The 22,966-nt window shown below is 46.9% G+C and overlaps 1 protein-coding gene across 1 annotated transcript in view; it reads left to right on the top strand.

The window, feature by feature from the left end:
- The window catches only part of TRIO (trio Rho guanine nucleotide exchange factor), a 4,034,553-nt gene extending 4,012,908 nt beyond the window's left edge, over positions 1-21,645 (top strand). The window contains exon 57 of the mRNA XM_078687660.1: positions 20,958-21,645. Within this exon, the coding sequence (XP_078543786.1) occupies positions 20,958-21,500 (543 nt within the window). The 3' untranslated portion in view covers positions 21,501-21,645. The remainder of the gene's footprint in view (positions 1-20,957) is intronic.
- The last annotated feature ends 1,321 nt before the right edge of the window (positions 21,646-22,966 follow it).

Raw genomic sequence — 22,966 nt, 5'->3', positions numbered from 1 at the left:
GTGGAGTAAAATCTTGTATCCGCTGTTTAGAGCCTGTTTCTTGTCTAAGATGGTACCTGCCTCTTGGAGGGGAAGTATCTTGGTCCCTATTTTTAAGAAGGGTACTAGGGATAGTCCTAGTAACTACCGTCTGATTGCGCTCCTCGACTCTATCGGAAAGGTATTTGCGAAATGTATTTTAACATCCCTCTCCGAGTGGGTTGAGGAGAACAATATTCTGCCAATAGAACAGACTGGTTTCCGTAGGAACCACGGTACGTTAGATAACCTTACAGCCCTTCATGTGGTTATAGATAAGTATGTTCAGGTGAGAGGAGGGGTTGTGTATGCCGCCTTTATTGATTTTTCCACAGCGTTCGACAAAGTTGATCGTGGAACGCTGTGGAGAAAATTGGCAGTGCTTGGGCTCCCACTCTATTTGTTGGAGTTGGTGAAGGCTTTACACACAGAGACCTGGTGCAGGGTCTTGTTGGGGGGCGAAAGGGGGTTATCTGATACAATTTTAACTTCGAATGGCCTTAAACAAGGCTGTTTATTGGCTCCCCTTTTGTTCTCCTTATATACGGCAGACTTACCTGCCGCCTTGGCAGCCGGGGAGGGCATTGCCCCGGTGGTGGGGGGGGCACCGATCTCCTGCATGATGTATGCCGATGATGTCCTCATACTTGACTTAACTCCTAAGGGATTAGCCAATCGGCTTCATGCTTTGCATTCTTTTGCGGCAGCCCATGTCATGAAGATCAACATTACCAAAAGTAAAGTCATGTGTATAGCTGGCAGGAAGAGGTGCCGTTCTGTAGATTATGGTTGGTTTATTGGGGATCAAAAACTGGAGGTGGTAAAGTCCTATACTTTTTTAGGGAAAATTGTTACAGCTAATTTGAGTGAGAAGCTCCATATAGAGCATTGTACACGCAAAGCTATTGCCCATGGCAAAGGTTTAAATTCCCTATACCATGCAACGGGGAAACTGCACTTTCCGAGTCTATTGGAAGTATATAGATCCAAAATCCCCGCTACAATACTGTATGGTATTGAACTTATTGAGGTGAAAAAATGGGACTTTTGCCATAGGATTGAGGGGAAGCTCCTAAGATCTCTCACTTCCTTAAATACTGCGTGCTCGCTGGCAGCCTGTAGGCTCGACCTTGGGCTTAGGAGTAGTTGGGTCCAGGGATTATGTGCCCTTGTAAGATGGGTGGCTTGCCTTGCTAGAGCTGAAGTAGGGACAATGAGAGCTCTCCTCAGAAAGGAATTGTTGGGTAATTTTAATGAGTTTTCTCAACTTGTTTGTAATTTTAGAAAAGCTGTAACTCTGTTAAATCTAGATGAAACTACTCTTTTTCTGTACTCTCCATTACAGTTAAAGTCGGTGTTGAAAGCAGCCTCATGGGACCTATGTTTTCTATCTGATAAAAAATCAATTTGTGAAAAAAGGAATGTAGCTCTTCTCCTTGATTCTTATCAGTTGAAACAACCTCAACCCTATGTTTTATGGTCCCTACCGCATGGTATACGTAGATTTTGGTTTCTTCTACGCTACGATTTAATACCTCTTAATCGATTGTTATCTAAATGGAATGGTTCATCTCCTCTGTGCAATTTATGTAAAGTGAATATTCAGGACTGTATGCATGTGTTACTGATCTGCCCTGCGCTTCGTAAATTGCGCTTCAGATGGTTAAAAACCATCTGTCTTCGTCTGGGCATTGTCACATTGAATGGCTTCCTCTCTGCACTTTATTGTCCTCCCAATGAAATGTTCTGCTTTCATATTTTTAATTTTTTTAAAGGCTTCCTAGTTATTTATTAATATGTTCCGGGAGATGTTTTGACTTTCCGACTTTGTGTAGTTTTTGTTCACATGTCTGTATTGTATTTATCCTAGGGTTTTCAAACGGTATATGTTTTGTGCTTGCTTTTTTCTTCCTTTGTGTAAATGTATTTGCTGTGTGTTGAAGTTTGTACACTTTTATGTGGCCCTCTTTTGAGAGCCAAAACATAATAAATAAAATTGAATTTTGCCACCCCTGGCTGGCCATCCAAACTGACACAACTGGCTGATCACTCAGCTGGGGCAAGGTTGTGTAATCACCCCTTGCTTAGGTATAGTATTCCTATATCTAACCTTATATCTAGACACATATACACTTATAAGTCACTCCTATGGCAGGCCTTAACAATCCTGCAGGCAGAGTGCTTGGTTTTATGTGAGATGCGGCTCTAGCATGAGCTGAGCCTGTCTGCAGCTTTCGGAACCACGTCCTTATAGCTGTTCTAGGATATAGCCATACCATATACTCTTAAGTGCATTATGAACCTCGCGGTTGAATGCTAACTTTGGTTTGGCTTTATCATAACATGTCGTGTAAGGTGTCATACGCTTTGGAATTCTACACCCTCACCAGTTCTGGTGACGGGGTAGCATTCCACCCTTCTAGAGGGAGAAGACATGTTGTTGCTACTAATCCTGGTTAAAGTTAACCAGAGCTTCAGCATCACAAAATGGATGCTGCTGCCACAGACACAAGTCTGACCTCCTGCTGCTGGGAGTCCTTTCAGCGAGGGAGGCTTGGACAATAGGTTTCCTGTCACAGGGAGGTGCTAGCACCACCCCAGACAGGAGATAGTGGATTGGGGCAGGGAGGGCTGAATGAAACTAGACACTGCCTGGGGCATACAAGGTGTCCCATGCATAGGCCAGTTCAAACCGGTGCTGGGGCACTCCAGCAGCTCTGGCGCAAAACTGGATAAAGGGAAAGGGGTGTAACCACCCCCTTCCTGGGTCCCACCCATAGGAGGGACCTAGCAGATAATCCAGCCCCTAGATTTGGTATATAGGTAAGAGCTGAGTCCCAAGACTTTAGATAATCTTGACTGAAACTCTGATATGAAACTCTGGACCCTTCGACATCCTACTCGACGTAGAAGACTGAAGAATCTCCCTTGTGGTCAAGGAGTGACCACCCTGTGCAAGCAGGCACCATCAAGCGCTCAACAGTTTGCTTTGTCGTTGCTCCCGCCGCAGCTCGAACAACAGAGCCTGACAAGACCCGGACTTCTAGACATCCAACAGCCCTATCCACAGCCACAGCAAAGCTGAGACCCGTGGAGGTGACCAGAGACGTGGGACCGGCCATCTTGGAAAGCAAGCGAATTGCTTTCCGTGCAACTTCTGAGGCACCCTCGAAGTTGTGCATTGGGGATTGAAAACCCCGAGCACCAACTGCACCGAAGATCACCTCTCCACACTCACCGAGTGCTGTGTGGGGCCCTTTTGCATTTTCCTGCTCAACGCATCTGTCCGGTCACTTGCCCGTTGGCTAGTGGCCTCTGTGACGACGGATCTTAGAATTTCCAATGCTGGTCTGGTTGCTATAGACTGGCCCTTGCCCCCCTGAAAAGGAGCAGCCCATCAGACCTTGCTGGTCTGATACAGAAGCCATCTTCGATTCCTGCGTGGGTTGCATTAGCCAAGGCCTGTTGACTCTGAATTGAGAACCGACACCGCCGACAGGGAGAGCCTTCGTGGTACAGTCGGAATCCAGCTCCTGGTTGTCATCGACACCTCCTGGTCCACGTGGCTGCAGAGACAAGCTTCGCGACATCTCCTGATTGCTCCCCGACATCGCCTGGTTCCTTCCTGGTTCCATCCTGGTCACTGGCTAGTGACCCAGACTCTGTCCCCTCTGCTTTCAGGTTCTTCACATCTCCGATCCACCCTTGGATCCGCCTGGACACTTTTCCTCTGGTCGCCTGCAGCACTTCTTTGCAGCTCTCCATAGAAAACGATGACGAAACCAGACACGAAAAGACACCTTTGCACCCGACTTCCCTGGGTGAGGTAACACGAGTACTCCGGTGCTCCCGTGGGTCTTCACTCTCGAAGTGTCCTAGTTTAAAAGGGTTCCATCCTAGTCCATCCGGAAGTGTCCTTAAATTGTAACTTTGACGATCTCCATAGAAAGTCAATGAGAACCTGCACCTGTGTTTAGACACTGCACGCGGCTCCCATGGGCCTCCTACTTCCTAACATTTGGTTGTTTAGTGTAGCCCCAGCGATTCTACAGGCCATAGGCCTGCTTTCTAACTCACGTGGTACTTATACCTCTTTCTTAGTATATGGTTTGTAAGGCTCCTAGGGCATAACGTATACTGTGCAACTTATTGTATATTACCTGTGTGACTTGTATTGTATTTTTACCTCTGACCTCATTAAGCGTGCAGAGGGGTTGTGTTTAGATTAAATACATATATATTTGATATATACCTTGTGTGGTGTCCTTTCATTTGGTATTCAAGGGAATATATTTGGTAAAACAACTTGCTTAACTCGCCTACTGAAGTCTTAGCCTGAAGACTGCTGGTTCATGCTACCACTAGGATAGCTTTCTATAAGGTTGACTTTACAACCACCATCAATAAGGGTCGATTAGGCTGTGCAAGGTGCCCACTAGAACTAGTGGACATCATATGCCAGGCTAACTTCTCACAGCTGGCACTAGCTTACACAGGCTGTAATGGTAGGCCTGTAGTCACAGTTTGAGTGGTCTCTTATGGGTGGTATAATATGTGCTTAAGCCCATGGGAGACCCCTGATGTACCTATGCCATCGGTACCTGGGTACCATATACTAGGGACTTAGAAGGATACACCAGTAGCCAATCTGGAGTGTACCTGAGTACTCACCATGTCCAATTTAGGGGTGAATGAACAGAGGCTGGGGCCTGGTTAGCTGGATCCCAGCCAGACTAGTCAGAAACAGCATAACATCAGGCGAAATGTGGGGGTAACCATGCAGCAGGATCCTATCTTCCTACAGTACCAAATATCTTAGGGTACAGTGAAGCCATCATGAAGCTGGGGACTTCACAATAATAGTTGTCTAACCCATTTACTTGTTATGGCTTCCCTGTTCACTGTGTCTAAGACTGGGCTTCGACATTGTACGGTCACATCTACTCAGGCTGTGTGCCATGTTGAATCTTCATTTTTTTCTGCATCAAAACACCCTGACTGATTTGGCGATCAGCATGATCGTGGTGAAGTTCTTTCTAGAGTGGCACAATTTGCTTCTGCCCTAGTGGACCTTTCTGTCCCAATGCCCTGGGTACCAGGGAGGGTACAGGGAGGCTGAAGTCATGTCAAAAGTGGAACAATGGTACCATTTTGGGAAGGACTGGAGACATGGTTGGCAGGGACCCAGTGTGTGAGAAGTTGGCCTGGCATATGCTGTCCACTATTCTAGTGGGCACCTTGCACCAGTCCAAACAACCCTTATTGATAATAGGTTTAAGACAACCTTTATTGAAAGCTATCCTAGTGGTAGCTATGGAGAGCAGTCTTCAGGCTAAGTCTTGAAGGAGTGTAAAACAGCTTGGTTTACCAGATTATAACCTCTTGAATGTCTAAATGAAAGGAGAACCCCACAAGGTATACATATAAAATATATGTATTTATTACTAAACACCCTCTAGTAATCTCTTTATGATTTTACAGAGCAAAGTACACAATTTAAATGCATTAGAACTTCAGTAAATAGCACAATATACACTGGGCCCGGGGGGACTGTTAGACCTGGCACCATTGGCGTGAGTCTCCCTTCCATTTTTACTGTTGCCTCTTGTATTTTTGCTGGTATTAGATGCTTTGGGCACTGTGCCACTGCTGTTCAGTGCCACAGTGCAAGTGTTCCCTATTGTAAATTGATGTATTAATCAGTGGTTCCATGTTTGGCTATTTGGTTTACTTGTCAGACCCTAGTCTAGTGCACTGAGTGTGCCCAGGGCGTGTAAATCCAAATGCTGCTAGTGGGCCTGCAACACTGGTTGTGCCACCCACAGAAGCAGCCTTGTAAAATGTGTCTAAGGTCTGCCATTGCAGAGCCTGCATGCAGTCTGGTACTGTCATACTGGCTGGGCTAGTGCACCCACTTCCCAGTCCCTAAACCTTCCCTTTTCTTCATATCAGTCACCCCTATGGTAGGCCCAATGGCAGGGTGCATTGTAAGCATAAGGTAGGACAACCCCTGATGTGTGTGGCATGTCCTAATAGTGAATTACAGCCATTTTCGTGTTTCACTATTGCAAGGCTACCTGTTCTCCATAGGCCAGAATGCCAGAGAGAGGCCAGAGTTTTTACATTTTATAATCCTAACTGTCTCAGTGAACATGGTAGAAATTCGAGTTTAGTATGCCTGGACTCAGAATAATAGAATACATCTTTTAGTGAAGTTGGTTTTAATATTCTGTGTTTGCAAATACCACTTTTAGAAAGTAGGCGTTTGCTTGTCTAACCATTCAAACCTGCCTCTGCTAGTTTGTGTATTCCTATGTCTGGTTTTGTGAGGGACAGGGCTGGGGAATTCCAGGAGACAGGCTGAGTCACCCAGTGGTGAATAGAGAGATCTGCATCTAGATGGGAGGGAGGAGTTGCACCTGAACATAGAATAGGGCTGTGCCTGCCTTCCACAATGCTGGCTCCACCCCCTGGGTAGCTGCTGATGTCTCTGCTCTGCACACTGAAAGAAGAGAAGGAGTCCTGTAAACGAAGTGCTCCAGGACTGCGCTTGCCTTCCACCATACTGGCTCCACCTCCTGTGGGACGTCTGATGTTTCTGCCCTGCACTATGAAAGGAAAGGAGAAGTCTGGTAAACAGAGTGCTTCAGACTGGTTTGGACTGGGCAAATTCCCCTCTCCCCTCAGAGAACAAAGGATTTCTGGGTATAAATATTGGGACTCTGATCCCATGAAACTAGATCACTTTGGACTACAGGAAGTGCTGCTTGGGGGATTGGCCTGCAGTGGTTGCCTTACAGCCAAAGGAAGGAGAAAGGAACTTTGTGTACTTTGCTTTCAACTTGTGAAGGATCTCCAAGGGCTTGGAAAAGAGCTTGCCTCCTGCTGAAGTCTCAGGGACAACAGACTTCACCCCCCAGCTCCCCCAGAGTTCTTGTGGAAGTGCCTGTTGCTGTTTTGGGCCTTCTGGGGAACTGTGTGTCGCAAGGAGCTGGAAGCGCGACTCAACGAGAAGAGGCGTGTCGCCGTTGCTGTGCCTGCCATCGCAACTCCGAAGGAGGGTGTCGCCGCTGGAACTGTCGCACTGCACCGCATTGGAGAGAAGCGTGCCGCAACGAAGAGAAAGCGTGTCGCTGCTGCTGCCGTCGCAACTCCGAAGAAGGAGGGTGTCACCGCTTGGGCTGTCGCACTGCACCGCATCAGGAGAAGAATCTTGCAACGAGGTTGGAGCGTGTTGCCGTTGCTGTGCCTGCCGTCACAACTCTGAAGAAGGAGGGTGTCGCCGCTGGAACTGTCGCATTGCACCGCATCGACCAAGAGCACCTCGCATCCCCGAGAAGCGCGCCACCGTCGGAGCTGCTGCCGTCGCATCTTGGATGTCGCCACTGTAGTTGTAGAATCGAGCGGAAGCTTCACGCATCGTGGAGAAGAGCGTCACCGCTAGAGCTGTTGCCGTCGCATCATAAGGGTGTCGCCGCTGCAGTCCACGCATCGAACCGAGAGTTTCTCGCATCCTCGAGAAGCGTGCCACATCTGGAAGATCTTCACGTCTTTATTTCTTTGCACCTGACTTTGCCACATTTCCCATCGCTGCGACATTGCTTGTCGTGGAAGCGCAACGCAACCTAAGGTACATTGGCGCAGAGTATTGCATCTAAGAACTGAACTGAACTGAACTAAGCTTAAATCTACTGTGAGAAAGTGGCTCTATATACACTGGACTAGAATGGAGTACAGTGTGTATAGAGTCCACCAACCCCAGAGGTATAACAGAGGTAAACGTCAGAACTGACCTTACTCTCCAAAGTGGTAGCTTGGTCGAGCAGTAGGGCAGTACCAGAGGACAGTGTAAAGCATTTGTTGTACACACTCAGTCAGCAAAAGGTTTCACACACTCAAGGACTGAACTCCAGGCCAATTGTTTTTATATCCACAGATATAGTTTTTTATTTTTAGAACCAACAGTTATAAAAATATACTTTTCTCGTTATGAGTACTCTCATGTAATTACTTTGCAAAGGAGCAATAAACTTTGTGCACACAATTAATACAGTATTGACAGTAAGCAACAGAATCCTAAAACACACTATAGCATTGAGCTTAATGAGTTTTCCACATGTAAGTACAGTTGATTACTATACAGATTACTTTAGCAGTCCCAGGACCAGATCCTAGATTCAGTCCTGGGGTCTAAGCTGAAACAAGATTAGCAAAAACGTTTTAGATACTGTAGTGAATTTTCATGAATATAAAGCTGTTTTAAAAGTTCAAACTTTGAAACTTTTCAAAGTAAATCTGACAATGTTATTCAATGGGAGAAAATTCAGGTTGCAGGTAAAGTACGATCGCGTTACTTTTGTAATCCAGCACTGGTCTCCTGGGGCCAGCACTGGGGTCTTAACTCAAAACAGGTAGGTAATTTTAGTATATCGTTTGATTTTTAAAGAATATTTCAAGTTTTCAAAAGTAGAAACTTTGAAGAAATTTCATAGAAAAGCAGACAATGGGTTCCTATGGAGAAAATGCAGATTACTAGTAAACCCAGTACGGATTACTTTTACGGTTCAGTACTGGGCTGAAAGGTACAGTACTGACTTCTCCCCTGATCACAGGTGAGTATTTCGGAATTCGTAATTCGGCTGATTTTATATGAATATTTTCAGTTTTCAAAACTTCACACGTAGAAGTAATTTCATTGAAAAACAGTCAATGGTTTCCAATGGCAGAAATTTAGATTATTAGCAGACACGGTTGTGATTACTTTTGTGGTTCAATACTGGGCTACAAGGTACAGTACTGGCTTCTCTCCTGATTACAGGTGAGTACTTCGGATTTCGATATTCGGCTGATTTTAGGTGAATATTCTAACATTTCAAAACGTCACACTTAGAAGAAATTTCACAGAAAAGCAGACAATTGTTTCCTATGGCAGAAATTTAGATTACTAGCAAACACGGTTGTGATTACTTTTGCGGTCCAGTACTGGGTTACAAGGTACAGTACTGGCTTCTCTCCTGATCACAGGTGAGTAACTCTAAATTCGTTATTCGGCTGATTTTAGATGAATATTTTAAAGTTTCGAAACTTCACACTTAGAAGATTTTTCGAGTCAAACCAGTCAATGTTATCCTATGGCAGGAAAGTGGGTCATCGGTTTCCAGGTGAGTACTCGACTGGTGAAGTTAAGGTTCTGGGCATAGACTCAAGGGTCCCCCAGGGTCAGGTAGGTACAGTTAGTACACCCTCAGCGGCACAGGGGCGGCCGGGTGCAGAGGTAGTTAGGCCCATTGTTATCCAATGAGAGTCAGGGGGCCTTCGTTTGGTGGCTGCTGGCTAGCAGACCGCGTGGCTGTGGGAGCTGGGCTCCTGGTCACTTGCTCAGGGCAAATGGGGAAGTAGAATAGGGTACAGGTTGCACTGCCAGGGGCACTCGGACGGCTTGGTGCAGGGTGCTTTAGAGCTGTCAGGCGCTCAATGTTATCCAATGAGGATCTTGAAAAGGGAACAAAGGATGCAGGCTCGGGGACGGTGGATCTTCAGGAGCGACCAACACTTCGAGGGGTAAGTTGGGATCTTGGAGGATAGGTAGGCACCCACGAGTTGGGCACAGGGGGCTGTGGGGCGCCGGGTGCAGGGGTGTCTTTTGAGGTCGGAAAATCTTACCCCCTGCTGGTCGCGGTCGGAGGGGTCCTTTGTCCTGAGGCTGCAGGCGTTGTTGGGGTCGTCGAGGAGGGTCCTTGGACACTGGATTCCGAGTCAGAATCGCCGGGGGGATGTCCTCAGGGTGTTGGTTCACTCCAGCACAGGCCAGGCTTGGCGGGTGCATAGGTGCAGGGTTCGCGGTTCCTGGCTGATGCCAGGGCTTGTAACTTGCTTTGAGCAGTACCACTGCTCGTGGGAGACCCAGGTAGTCAGAGTCAGAAGGCAGTCAGGTCCTCCGGGGTTTTTGAGGTTGCTGACCACTGAAGACGCTGGGGTTTAGCAGGAGCAGGTTCGAGGGTGAACAGGCCGGCAGGGCTGGGGCCAAATCAGTTGGTGTCTCCTCTTCTTAGCAGCTGCACGGCAAGTCTTCTTGTTTCTTGTTCTTCTTTCTTGTTTCGGTATCTGGATCTGAGGAAGGAAGGCTCAGGGAGCCCCTAAATACTATATTTAGGGGCGTTACAGGTAGGGCAAGGGCAGGGACCAATAGGTCCCTGTCCTGTGGTGAGTACACCCCCTTGCCTGCTCCTCTCCTGTGGGAGGGGGGCAGGAGCCTAGCTGGGATTGGGCAGGGCTTCCCATATACAAGATGGCTGGAGCCCGGGGTCGTACTTCACCTCGCCTCCTCCACCTGAGGGGTGGAATTGGCAAAGGTTGGCACACCCCCCTTCCTGACATAGTTTTTCCCGCCAGTCTTCCCGCCAGAGTGGGGGTAGAATGGGTGGGGGCCAGTTGCTGGGTACAGCAAATGGTCTGGAGAAGCTCTCAGAGGGGGCATGCCTTTGAAGCTTCCCCCTGTCCATCCTGGGGGAGGAGACATAGCACCTCGCCCAGGATGTACATTGTTGCAGGCCCAGGAGAGCGGGGGGCTCTCCATCCAGGGGTCCAGCAACATGTCTGCTGTGTGGCAGCCTCTGCAGCCACTCAGCCCAGACGTGGATTGTAGGTTAGGTTTCAGGGGGCATCTCTAAGATGCCCTCTTTAGTGCATTTTACATTAAATCCCACACTGGCATCAGTGTGGGTTTAATGTGCTGAGAAGTTTGATATCAAACTTGTCAGTGTTCTGTGTAGCCATTATGGTGCTGTGGAGTTCGTAATGACAACCTCCCAGCACCATATACTCTTAATGGCATCACTGTACTTACAATGCCCAGGAATGGCCCTGGGTACTGTAGGGGCACGGGGCTCATGCACCCATGCCCACACCACTGGCATAGGGCACCCAGCTAGAGGGGTGGCTGATGTATGCCAGGGCAGTGGGGTTGTGGGCATGGCACACAGGGATGTGTGCCGTGTCGACTCTTTGTTTAGTTTTGCACCTAGACACTCAGCCTGCAAAGGCAGTGTGTGGGTGTCATGGTACAGGGCCCCTAAGGGTGGCACAATAAGTGCTGCAGCCCTTAGGGGTCTTCTCTGGTCACAATGCCCTGGGTACCATTTACTAGGGGCTGATGTGTGGCCAGAGATGCCAATTGGGTTATAGGCTTTAGTATAATTTTTAGGGAAGAAACACAGGTCCTGGGTCCCTGATTGGCAGGGACCCAGGGCACACCTAGGAAAAGTGCATCAGGCATCAGGCAAAAAGTGGGGGGGGGGGGGTACTGCAACAGGAACTCACTTTCTCACATCTACCATCTTAAACTAATCATAGTGTGTATTTTTTCGTTTATGGTCTTGTGGTAACTATATAAATGTAGGAAGGTGGATACCTGACTATGGTTACTCCAGATTTTTTGCCTAGTGTTTAGCTGGTTTTCGACTTAGTTGGCCTGGGGTCCTGCTAATCAGGGCCCCAGGCTATCTGCTTTCACTGTATAATGGACTCCATGTACTTTAGGTACATACCTAATTGGATGTTGGGTCACCTTATGAGCCCCTGTATAGTGTACCATAGGTACCCAGGGCATAGGTGCATGCAAGGCCTACCAGGGGCTGCAGCATGAATTATGCCACCCCTGACTGGCCATCCAAATTGACACAACTGGCTGATCACTCAGCTGGGGCAAGGTGGTGTAATCACCCTTTGCTTTAGATATAGTATACCTATATCTAACCTTATATATAGACACATATGCACCTATAAGTCATTCCTATGGCAGGCCTTAACAATCCTGGAGGCAGAGTGCTTGTTTTTATGTGAGATGGTGCTCTAGCATGAGCTGAGCCTGTCTACAGCTTTCGGAACCATGTCCTTATAGCTGTTCTATGATATAGCCATACCGAGTTGGCCTAACGGCTAGGGCGCTCGACCTCGGACCTGGGGATCTGGGTTCGAGTCTCGGTAACGACGCCTAAAAAACCTCCTGTGATTCTGGGCAAATCACTTAATCTTCCCGTGCCTAAAATGAATGCGTGTCCTCATGTAACGTAACTGGTGCTATGTAAAGCGCTCTGATACCTGATTCAGTTCGGGTCTAGTTCGCGCTATATAAAACTCTGCAAAAAAATATATATATATACTCTTAAATGCATTATAATCCTCGCGGTTATTGCTAACTTTGGTTTGGGTTTATCAAAACATGTCGTGTAAGGTGTCATACGCTTTGGAATACTACCCCCTTGCCAGTTCTGTTGACGGGGGTAGCATTCCACCCTTCTAGAGGGAGAAGACATGTTGTTCATGTTAATCCCGGTTAAAGTTAACCAGAGCTTCAGCAATAAAAAATGGATGCTGCTGCCACAGACACAAGTCTGACCTCCTGCTGCTGGGAGTCCTTCCAGCGAGGGAGGCTTGGACAATAGGTTTCCTGTCTTGGGAGGTGCTAGCACCACCCCAGACAGGCCATAGTGTATTGGGGCAGGGAGGGCTGAATGAAATGAGACACTGCCTGGGGCACACAAGGTGTCCCATGCATAACCCGGTTCAAACCAGTTGCTGGCGCACTCCAGCCCCAGCTCTGGCGCGAAACTGGACAAAGGGAAAGGGGTGTAACCACCCCCTTCCCTGGTCCCACCCATAGGAGGGACCTAGCAGGTAATCCAGCCCCTCAGATTGGTATATAGGTAGGAGCTGAGTCAAGAGACTTTAGATTTATCCTGAATTGAAACTTGAAATGAAACTGTGGACCTTCGACATTCTACTGAACATAGAAGACTGAAGAATCTCCCTTGTGGTCAAGGAGTGACCACCCTGTGCAAACAGGCACCATCCAGCGATCTGCGGTTTGCTTTGTCAAAGCTCCCGCCGGAGCCCGACCACAGAGCCCGACAAGAACCAGACTTCCAGACTTCCCTGAGCACGATCCACCGCCACAGCAAAGCTAAGACCCGTGGAGGCGACGAGAGACGTGGGACCGGCCATCTTGGAAAACCTGCACTTTGCAACTTGTGTAGCTCCCGAGGCACACTCAAAGCTGTGCATTGGGGATTGAGAAGCCCCTGCCCCGAGCACCTCCTGCACCGATGTACAGCCCTCCACACTCCACGAGTGCCGCGTGGGGCCTGCTGGTGTTTTTGTGCTTGACGCGTCTGTCCGGTTACCTGCCCGTTGGCTAGTCGCCTCTGTGACGATGAACCTCTGAATCTGAACTGCCTGCCTGGTTGGGCCAGGTGGGCCCCTGCTTTCCTGCAAAGGAGAAGCCCCATAGACTTTGCTGGTCTAACCCGAAGCGAATATTTGATTCCTGCGTGGGTTGCATTTGCCAAGGCCTGTTGTCTCCAATCTGGAAGCCGACGCCGCCAGCAGCGAGATCCTTCGTGGGACAGTCCGTATCCAGCTCCTGGTCATCGTCGACGCCTCCTGGTCTACGTGGCTGCAGAGTCAAGCTTCACGACATCACCTGATTGCTTCGCGACATCCCCATGTTCCTTCCTGGTTCCTTCCTGGTCACTGGCTAGTGACCCAGACTCTGTCCCCTCTACTTTCAGGTACTCTTCATCCTCGATCCGCCCCTGGATCCAACTGGACACTTCTCTCCTGGTCGCCTGCAGCATCTTTCTCCAAGGCTCCATAGGATTCTGAACAAAACCCGACACACTCTGACACCTATGCACCCGCTTCCTGTGGGTGAGGTAACGCGAGTACTCCGGTGCTCCTGTGGGCGGTGTATTCTGGAAAATACAACTTTTTAATGTATATGGAATAAAAGATTTGGAACATATACTTCAGCCTCTGGATCCATATTTTGAAACCGATATATGAACTTTCAATTTGCCTATCACTAAAGAATGATCACTACCGTAATCAGTTTACCTATTTGTATTATGATTTGCAAAGGATGATGACAACTTTGTACAATACTAATTAATCTCAAGAGTGCTTGCCTAACCTGTTCTTCTTGGGCTCCTGTGGGTATTGACTATCCTAGTGTCCTAGTTTTCAGTAGCTTTCTCCTAGTCCATCCGGAAGTGTCCTAAAAGAACTAGTTTCCATTTATTTCGTTCCCATTATAACTCTATGGTAACTCGTGTGTGTTAAGACACTGCACACGCCTCCCGTCGGCCTCCTGCTTCCTATCCTTTGGTAATGCAGCGTAGCCCCAGCGATTCCCTAGGCCTATCCTTTGTTCCTGACGTGGTTCTTATACCACTATTTTAGTATATGGTTTTACGTGCCCCTAGGGCCCTACTGTGTATTGTGCAATTTATTGTATGATAATTGAGTATCTTGTTATGTGCTTGTGCCTCTGACCTCATAAAGAGTTCAGAGGCGTTGTGTTAGTAATAAATACATATATATTTCATATATAACCTGTGTGGTGTCCTTTCATTTGGTATTAAAGGGGTTACATATGGTAAAACAGCTGGCTTCACATGCCCTCTTGAGTTTAGCCTAAGACTGCTTTGTCCATGCTACCACTAGGATAGCTGGTCTATAAGGTTGACTTTACAACCATCACCGTAAGGGTTGTTTGGACTGATACAGGGTGCCCACTAGAATAGTGGACATCACATATCAGGCCAACTTCTCATAATAAAGTCTACTTATTTTTTATATAAAACCTGTGAGGTGTCCATTTGTAGTGTTGTCACTGTGTTACTGTATGTGGTCACAACTGCTTAACTTACATAGCCTCTGAAATAAGCCTTGACTGCTCGCGCCACTCAGTCTAGAGGTTGAGAAGGGGTTATTTTAGGAGTGTAATCCCATTGTCCTGACTAGAGGAGAGGGTCCCTATTTGTCACAAGTACCTACCTGTGCCAACTAGAGACCCACAAATTTAACAGGGACCAAACCATATATTAGAAAGTGGTATAAGAACCACGACTTGACTTAGACACAAGGCCTAGAGCCTGTAGAATTGCTGGGACCACAAGGAACCAACCAAGGGGACTCACGGGGGACGCATGTGTAGGAGAGTAGGGTCTGCTTCCTATGGGCACCCCCACTTTTTGCTTTGCTTTACTGGTTTTCGACTTAGATGTGGCTGTGGGCCTGCTAATCAGACCCCTAGCCCAGATGCACTCTCTCTAAATTCATACCATGTACTCTAGGTACATCCACAATTGGGAATTGGTTCACCTTGTCAGCCCCTGTAGAAGTGTACCTTAGGTACTCAGGGCAAGGCCTACCAGGGGCTGCAGCATGTATTATGCCACCCCTGGCTGGCCACTCAAACTGACACAACTGGCTGATCACTCAGCTGGGGCAAGGTTGTGTAATCACCCCTTGCTTAGGTATAGTATTCCTATATCTACCCTTATATATAGACACACAGTAACCTATAAGTCACTCCTATGGCAGGCCTTAACAATCCTGGAGGCAGAGTGCTTGGTTATGTGTGAGATGGTGCTCTAGCATGAGCTGAGCCTGTCTGCAGCTTTCGGAACCATGTCCTTATAGCTGTTCTATGATATAGCCATACCATATACTCTTAAGTGCATTATAATCCTCGCGGTTGAATGCTAACTTTGGTTTGGCTTTATCTAACCATGTCGTGTAAGGTGTCATTTGCTTTGGAATACTACCCCCTCGCCAATTCTGGTGACGGGGGTAGCATTCCACCCTTCTAGAGGGAGAAGACAGGTTGTTGCTGACTATCCCGGTTAAAGTTAACCAGAGCCCCAGCATCACAAAATGTACGCTGCTGCCACAGACACAAGTCTGACCTCCTGCTGCTGGGAGTCCTTCCGGTCACGGAGGTTTGGACAATAGGTTTCCTGCCTGGAGAGGTGCGAGCACCAACCCAGACAGGACTTTGTGTATTGGGACAGGGAGGGCTGAATAGATTGAGACACTGCTTGGGGCACTCTAGGTGCTCCATGCATACCCCAGTTCAAACTGGTTGCTGGGGCACTCCAGCCCCAGCTCTGGCGCGAAACTGGACAAAGGAAAGGGGGTGTAACCACCCCCCTTCCTGGTCCCACCCATAGGAGGGACCTAGAAAGTAATCCAGCCCCTTTTGGTTGTATAAAGGTAGGAGCTGAGTCCTAGGATTTTAGATTAATCCTGAAATCGAAACTTGACACAAAACTCTGGACCTTTGACATTCTGCTAAGCTGAAGACTGAACAATCTCCCTTGTGGCCAAGGAGTGACCACCCTGGGCAACCAGGCACCATCCAGCAAATCCACGGCTTGCTTTGTCTACCCTCCCGCCGGGACCCGAGCACAGAGCCTGACAAGACCCAGACTTCCAGACCTCTCTGACCCTCTCTTCACGTCAGCAGCATAGCTGAGATCCGTGTAGGCAACGAGACACGTGGGACCGGACATCTTGAAAAGCCTGCAACTTGCTAACTGTGCAGCTCCTGAGGTATCCTCGAAGCTGTGCACTGGGGATTGAGAAGCCCCGAATCCGAGCTCCACCCGCACTGAAGATCAGCCCTCCACACTCTACAAGTTCTGCGTGGGGCCCTTCTGCTTGAGTTCTGCTCGACGCGTTGTCCGGTTGCCAGCCCGTTGGCTAGTAGCCTCTGTGACGACAATCCTTTTGAACCAACTCGCTGGTCTGGTTGCTCCAGACTGGCCCTTGCCTCCCTGCAAACGTGAGGTGCCTCAGACCTTGCTGGTCTGCACCAGAAGCCTTCTTTGAATCCTGCGTGGGTTGCCTTTGCCAAGGCTTGTTGACTCCAATCCGGCAGTCAACCCCTCCATCTGCGATAACCTTCGTGGGACAGCTCGCCTCTAGCACCTGGTCGTCCTCAACGCCTCCTGGTCTGCGTGGCAGAAGAGACAAGCTTCAAGACAGCACTTGATTGCTCCTCGACGTCGTCTGGTTCCATCCTGATTCCACCCGGTCACTGGCTAGTGACACAGACTCTGTCCCCTCTGCTTTCAGGTCCTCTTCATCCTCGATCCACCCGGACATCTTCCTCCTGGTCGCCTGCAGCATCTTTCTTCACAGGCTCCATAGACTTCAACGGCGAAACCCGACACATCTTAACACCTATGCACCCGCCGTCCATGGGTGAGGTAACGCGAGTACTTCGGTGCTCCCAAGGGTATTGACTATCCAAGTGTCTAGGTTTTTTGTTGTTTCCTCCCAGCTAAACCGGAAGTGTCCTAAATCCTTCTTTATCTAACTTCTAAGTTCCCATTGACTTAACATTGACTCTCGCGTGTGTGTAAAGACACTGCACGCGCCGCCTGTGGGCCTCCTACTTCTAAACTAAGGTTCAGATAGTGTAGCCCCAGCGATTCCCTAGGCCCTAGGCCTTTCCTTTTCTCGTGACATGGTACTTATACCAATTTCCTAATATATGGTTTGCTTCGCCCCTAGGGCCTAACTGTAAATTGTGCAACTTAACGTATCCTGATTAAGTAACTTGTTATGTGCTTTGGCCTCTGATCTCATAAAGAGTTCAGAGGAGTGTGTTAGTAAATACATACATATATATTTTATATATATCCTGTGGGGTGTCCTTTCATTTGATATTCAAGGGGTTACATATGGTAAAACAGCTGGCTTTACACGCCCTCAAGAGTCTTTTAGCCTAAGACTGTTCTGTCCACGCTACCACTAGAATAGCTGGTCTATAAGGTTGACTTACAACCATCACCATAAGGGTTGTTTGGACTGGTGCAAGGTGTTCACTAGAATAGTGAACATCATATACCAGGCCAACTTCTCACAGCATGCAGTGTAAGAACACAGCCGCGAGACGCCGTTAGCTTCTATAGGGAAAGTTGTAGTTGGAATTTTAAAGATTAAGGACACTTAGGAGAGGACTTTGAGCAAACCCCTTTACACTTAAGGGATTCTAAGGCCAACATCCACTGGAGCTCCAGAGTACCCGAGTTACCTCACCCAGGGAAGTCGGTGCATAGGTGTCTTTTGGTGTCAGGAATCGTCGTTGATTTCAATGGCGATCTCCTGCCAAGTGATGCTGCCGTGGAGAAGAAGAGTGTCCTGTGTGATCCTAGCCTGGATTGAAGATGTGAGTAACCTGAAAGCAGAGGGGACAGAGTCTGGGTTACTTGCCATTGACCAGGGGCGCGATAGACGAATGCCCACCGATGTCGTGTGATTCAGGTGTAAAGAGGTGAAGCTTGACTCTGCAGCCACAAGGACCAGGAGGCGTAGACAATGACCAGGAGCTGGATTCGAGCTGTCCCACGAAGGATCTTGAGTTCTGAGGTGTCGGTGTCAGGATTGGACCCAACAAGCCTTGGCAACAGCAACCCACAAAGTCTGGGGACCCACCTCTGAGAGGGTTTGGAAAGAGGGGTGGCTAGACCCATTTACTTTGTCCAGTTTTGCGCCAGAGCAGGGCTGGTAGCCCCTGCAACCGGTTTGAACTGGGCTATGCACAGGGACACCAAATGTACCCCCAGTACAGACTTCAAAGCACTCTTGGAGTGAACCCACCCAGCCCCAATACATTAAAGCCTGTCTGGGAGGTGGTGACACCTCCCTGTGACAGGAAACCTATTTTCCAGGTCTCCCCTGACAGAGTTTCATCTAGCAGCAGGAGACCAGACTCGTGTCTGTGGCATCCATTTTGTGATGCCATGGTACTTTTAAATGGTACCGGGTGTACTGGTGTGTACATGTATGTCTCTCTAGAAGGGTGGACTCATACCCCCGCCACCAGAACTGGCAGGGGGGTATGATTCCAAAGTGTTTGACGCCAAACATAACATGTTTCCTTGCAGCCATTCCAAAGTTAGCATTTACTGCGAGGTTATAATGCACTTAAGAGTATATGGTCTGGCTGCATCACAGAACAGCCCTGGAGAAGAGATTCCGAAGGCTGCAGAGAGGCCCTGCTCAAGCATGTGCACCCTCTCACACAAAACCCAGCACCCTGCCTTCAGGATTGATAAGGCCTGCCATAGGGGTGACTGATAGGTTTATATGTGTAGTGATATAGGGAACCTATATTTAAGTTAGGGGTGCATACACCACCTTACACAGGCTGCTGTAGCAGACCTGTGTTGTCATTTTGGAAGACTGCCCAGGGGTGGCATATTACATGCTTCAGCCCCTGGTAGGCCTCTGGGGTACCTGTGCCCTTGCTACCTAGTGTACTATATACTAGGGACTCATAAGGGTACCCCAGTAACCAAACTGGAGTGTACCTAAAGTACATGGAATCATTTTAGAGAGGAAGCAGCTAGGCTGGGGTCTTGGATAGCTGGGCCCCAGCCAGACTAAAGTCGAAAAACAGTGAAACATCAGCAAAAAAGTGAGGGTAACTATAAGAAGCAGATCCTACTCACCTACACAGTGCACTTCATGTCAAAAATCACATCATGTAATAGGCACAAAGTTGGGGCAACTATGTCTAAAAGGGACCTTTCCTAACATCATGCTCTGTATTGAAATCTCCTAGGCATTGGATAAGAAGCAACCCACTGAGGGTTTGCGTGCTCATTCCTCCAGAGGTAAAGCTGCCACCACTGTGTTATCATGCGGACTTCCAGTCCTGGACATCTGCCAGGCAGCAACGTCTACTCCTGGACAGTCTGATCCGTAGGGATGGGCATTTTGCCTGTTAGGTCCTGCAGGACTTCCTTGTGCAAGTTGTTCTACAGACCCACCTCCAGGAAGGTATTGCTTAGGAATATGTTGTGAGAAGAGAAGTCTCTATCATATGAACTAGTTATTTACCTTTGGTAATGCCTTTTCTGGTAAAGACTCTATCTAGTTGCAGATTCCTAACCGATCCACCCATCCTCCCCGCTCTGCGAACGGAGTTCTAAGGACAGGATTGTTCCCCTTTCAGGGCCCTAGTTTTCCACACAAGTGGTCAGTGGCTCCGCGCTCCTGGTGTGGAAAGTTTCAAAAAAGAAACTGATGTTAGAGCCCTGGGGTGGCGCCTATAAAGGCACCATGCACGTCACTTCCGGCCTGGACAACTCTACGTGGAGCCGAACTACGCCATCTACCAGCGCGCATGCATACTGCTCATGAAAAAGTTCTGGAATCAGTCCGACGACGCCTGGGATTAATTCTAGGGTAAGGAATCTGTGTCTAGATAGTGTCTACTTCAAACACTGGGGCGTATTGACGCCCCAATCCGGACGCACAGCATTGAATTGCGCATTACAATAAAGCACGGAATGCAGCTTAAGTATTTCTCCTTATGCTGCATTCTGCTTTAGGATAAGGCCACGTGCATTCCTACAGCGTTTAATGGAAACAATGCATCTTTAAGTGTCTTACATGTGACAGATCAACGAGAATGAAATGTACAAAAAGTGGATTAATTTGGAATAAAAATTGATTAAATGGATTTACTGTGGCATTATTGTAATGCGCAATTCAATGCTGTGCGTCCGGATTGGGGCGTCAATACGCCCCAGTGTTTGAAGTGATGTCACTAGCACATGATTCGGCAGTTCACGATACCGGGCTTAGCACGCAAAACAGGCGGAAACTAAAGTTATAAGGACTAACTGGAGAAAGAAGGAGTGCACTGTGTCATTTGCTTTAGATAGTGTCTACGACATAAGGCATTGCTGAACGTAAGTAACTTGTTTTTAGTACATGTATTTTATTTAGCATAGGTGTAATTCATATATATCAGTGCAGTTGTCATTCTTCTGGGTATCTTATTTGGTTTGCTACATTGTATATTGGTTCTGTCAAGCATCATATTGTTTTTTAAGTATGTTATACTCCTTCTGGTGTATATTATATTACTTTTGCTGTGTGTCATGCATTTCAGGGGTTGTCATTTGTAGAGTTGTGATTTTGACATCAATGGCTTCCCATACTAATTCATTTTAAAGCTGATATCAATTCTTGTACAACACTATTCTGTGAGGTTTTGTTTTTAGTATTAACTTTTATTTTATTCAAGTGTACAGGACTGGTTACATATATCAGTTTAATGTTTTTTTATTTTGTAGCCTGAAAATATTCTTGTGGCTCTCATTGAATCTAAGCCAGTTGTGAAACTGTCTGACTTTGGTGATGCTGTTCAGCTGAATACCACGTACTACATTCACGAGTTGCTTGGGAGCCCAGAATTTGCAGGCCCAGAAATAATCCTCGGAAATCCTGTCTCTCTCAATTCAGACATTTGGAGCATTGGGATAATCACATATGTACTTCTCAGCGGTGTGTCGCCTTTCCTGGATGAAAGTGTGGAAGAGACCTGTCTGAACATTTGCCGCCTAGACTACAGTTTCCCTGAGGAATACTTTAAAGGAGTCAGCCAAAAGGCCAAAGAATTTGTTTGTTTTTTACTGCAGGAGGACACCTCTGAGCGACCTTCTGCTGCACTGTGCCTCCAAGCGCAGTGGCTGCAGCCAGGAAACAGCAGCAGTCTTGGAACCATCGATGTTTTAAGATTGACATCATTCATTGAGCGGAGAAAACACCAGAATGATGTTCGACCAGTTATTCGCATTAAAAACGTATTGCAAAGCAAACTTCTGACCAGAGTTTGATCTTGTGAAGAAATTATCTCATTCTCCTTCACCTGCCTCTCAGATTGGAGATGGAAATCTCTCCTTCCAATCGAACTGTTCAAGAGAAATTACTAACAGCCAATCTGCTGGTAGTATGTGTTAATGATAGCGGATTCTATGTCACCCTGTAAATTGCAATTTCTGGGATTGATAAATCCAAACCTGCTGGAAAACGGGTGGAGATTTATAACAGTGAACCCTGCTGGAAAAGGCAGGCCAAAGGTTTTCTGCTTCACAGTATTTTATTCCGATTGCGGAGGTGAAAAAAATATTTTTAAAAACAAAAGAACAGTTTTGCAAAATAAACATTAAACGTACTGTTTTGACGATAACTTTAAGAAAATAAATATGACTGTAAAATCATCTGTATTAAACAGCAAGGGAAGCCTTTTCTTGAACACATTCAGATAAACAAATATTTCCCTTCAAGATAACAATACTGTTCCAAATTCTGATTTTTGCTTGCAGATCTTGTTCTCTTGTATTTATCTCATGTACCAAAACACTGCACTAAGGCTTATGTAACTGCACTCAAAGTCAACTTGTACATACATATAGGTCTGACTTATAAATAGACGTTGTCCCTGTTATCAATCTATAACCCTCCTTTCAAATGTTTTTTTTAAAACAATTATGGTGATCCTCATTGAGGTGGAAGTTGTGGAGCATTCATTTTGAATGTGTCCGGCTTGTTGCGGCTTAAACCCAAGCTGTGTAGTCTGATGTAAATGTGCTCGTAATTATTTGTTTTACATCTGATCGGATGCAGTATAGTAACTACAATTTTATGCAACTATTAATGAAAACCTATGCTGTAACTTATTATAATACAAACAGCACATTATTAGTACTCCAAGTTTTCTAGTTTTGTTAACTGAGCCAGTTACCTTGTTATTCATATTGTTATTGTCATATAATGAAACAAGTTTACTTCTGGGAGGTTAGTTTAAGGCATTTGCTACAACAAACTCTTTTTTGAAATCCAAGCATTGACAGAAACTGGAGGGATTTACTTTTATACTTATTTAAAATAGCCAAAATGTTTACTCCTAAATTGATGATCGCATTGTAGACTATTTGTGTGTGTTAGCTTCTATTTAACGGTATGGGTCTATTTTACAAAGGAGTCCCCTTAAAGCAGCTCTGCAACACAATACCTAGCTGATACTGCTGTGACTCGTGTAACTGATTCTTGTATAGAACTTGGGCTATGTTCCTAGTAAATATTTTATTAGAACATAAATATTTAAGGAAGCTTTTAAATGCAACAGTTTTAGTTAAATCGTAGCATCAAAGATGAATAAAAAGAGATCTGCTTAGGTTTCATGTTTTCCATATGTGTTTTGTTTATTTTTGTTTTTTGTAAAGTTGTACAGAAATTTTTAAAAGGCAGATAGGAGATAAAACTGGATTGTGTATTTGTACGAACCTCATACCATTATATT

Source organism: Lissotriton helveticus, chromosome 4_1 (assembly GCF_964261635.1).
Source record: "Lissotriton helveticus chromosome 4_1, aLisHel1.1, whole genome shotgun sequence".
Lineage (NCBI taxonomy): Eukaryota > Metazoa > Chordata > Amphibia > Caudata > Salamandridae > Lissotriton > Lissotriton helveticus.
This window is presented reverse-complemented; position numbering and strand designations above follow the sequence as displayed.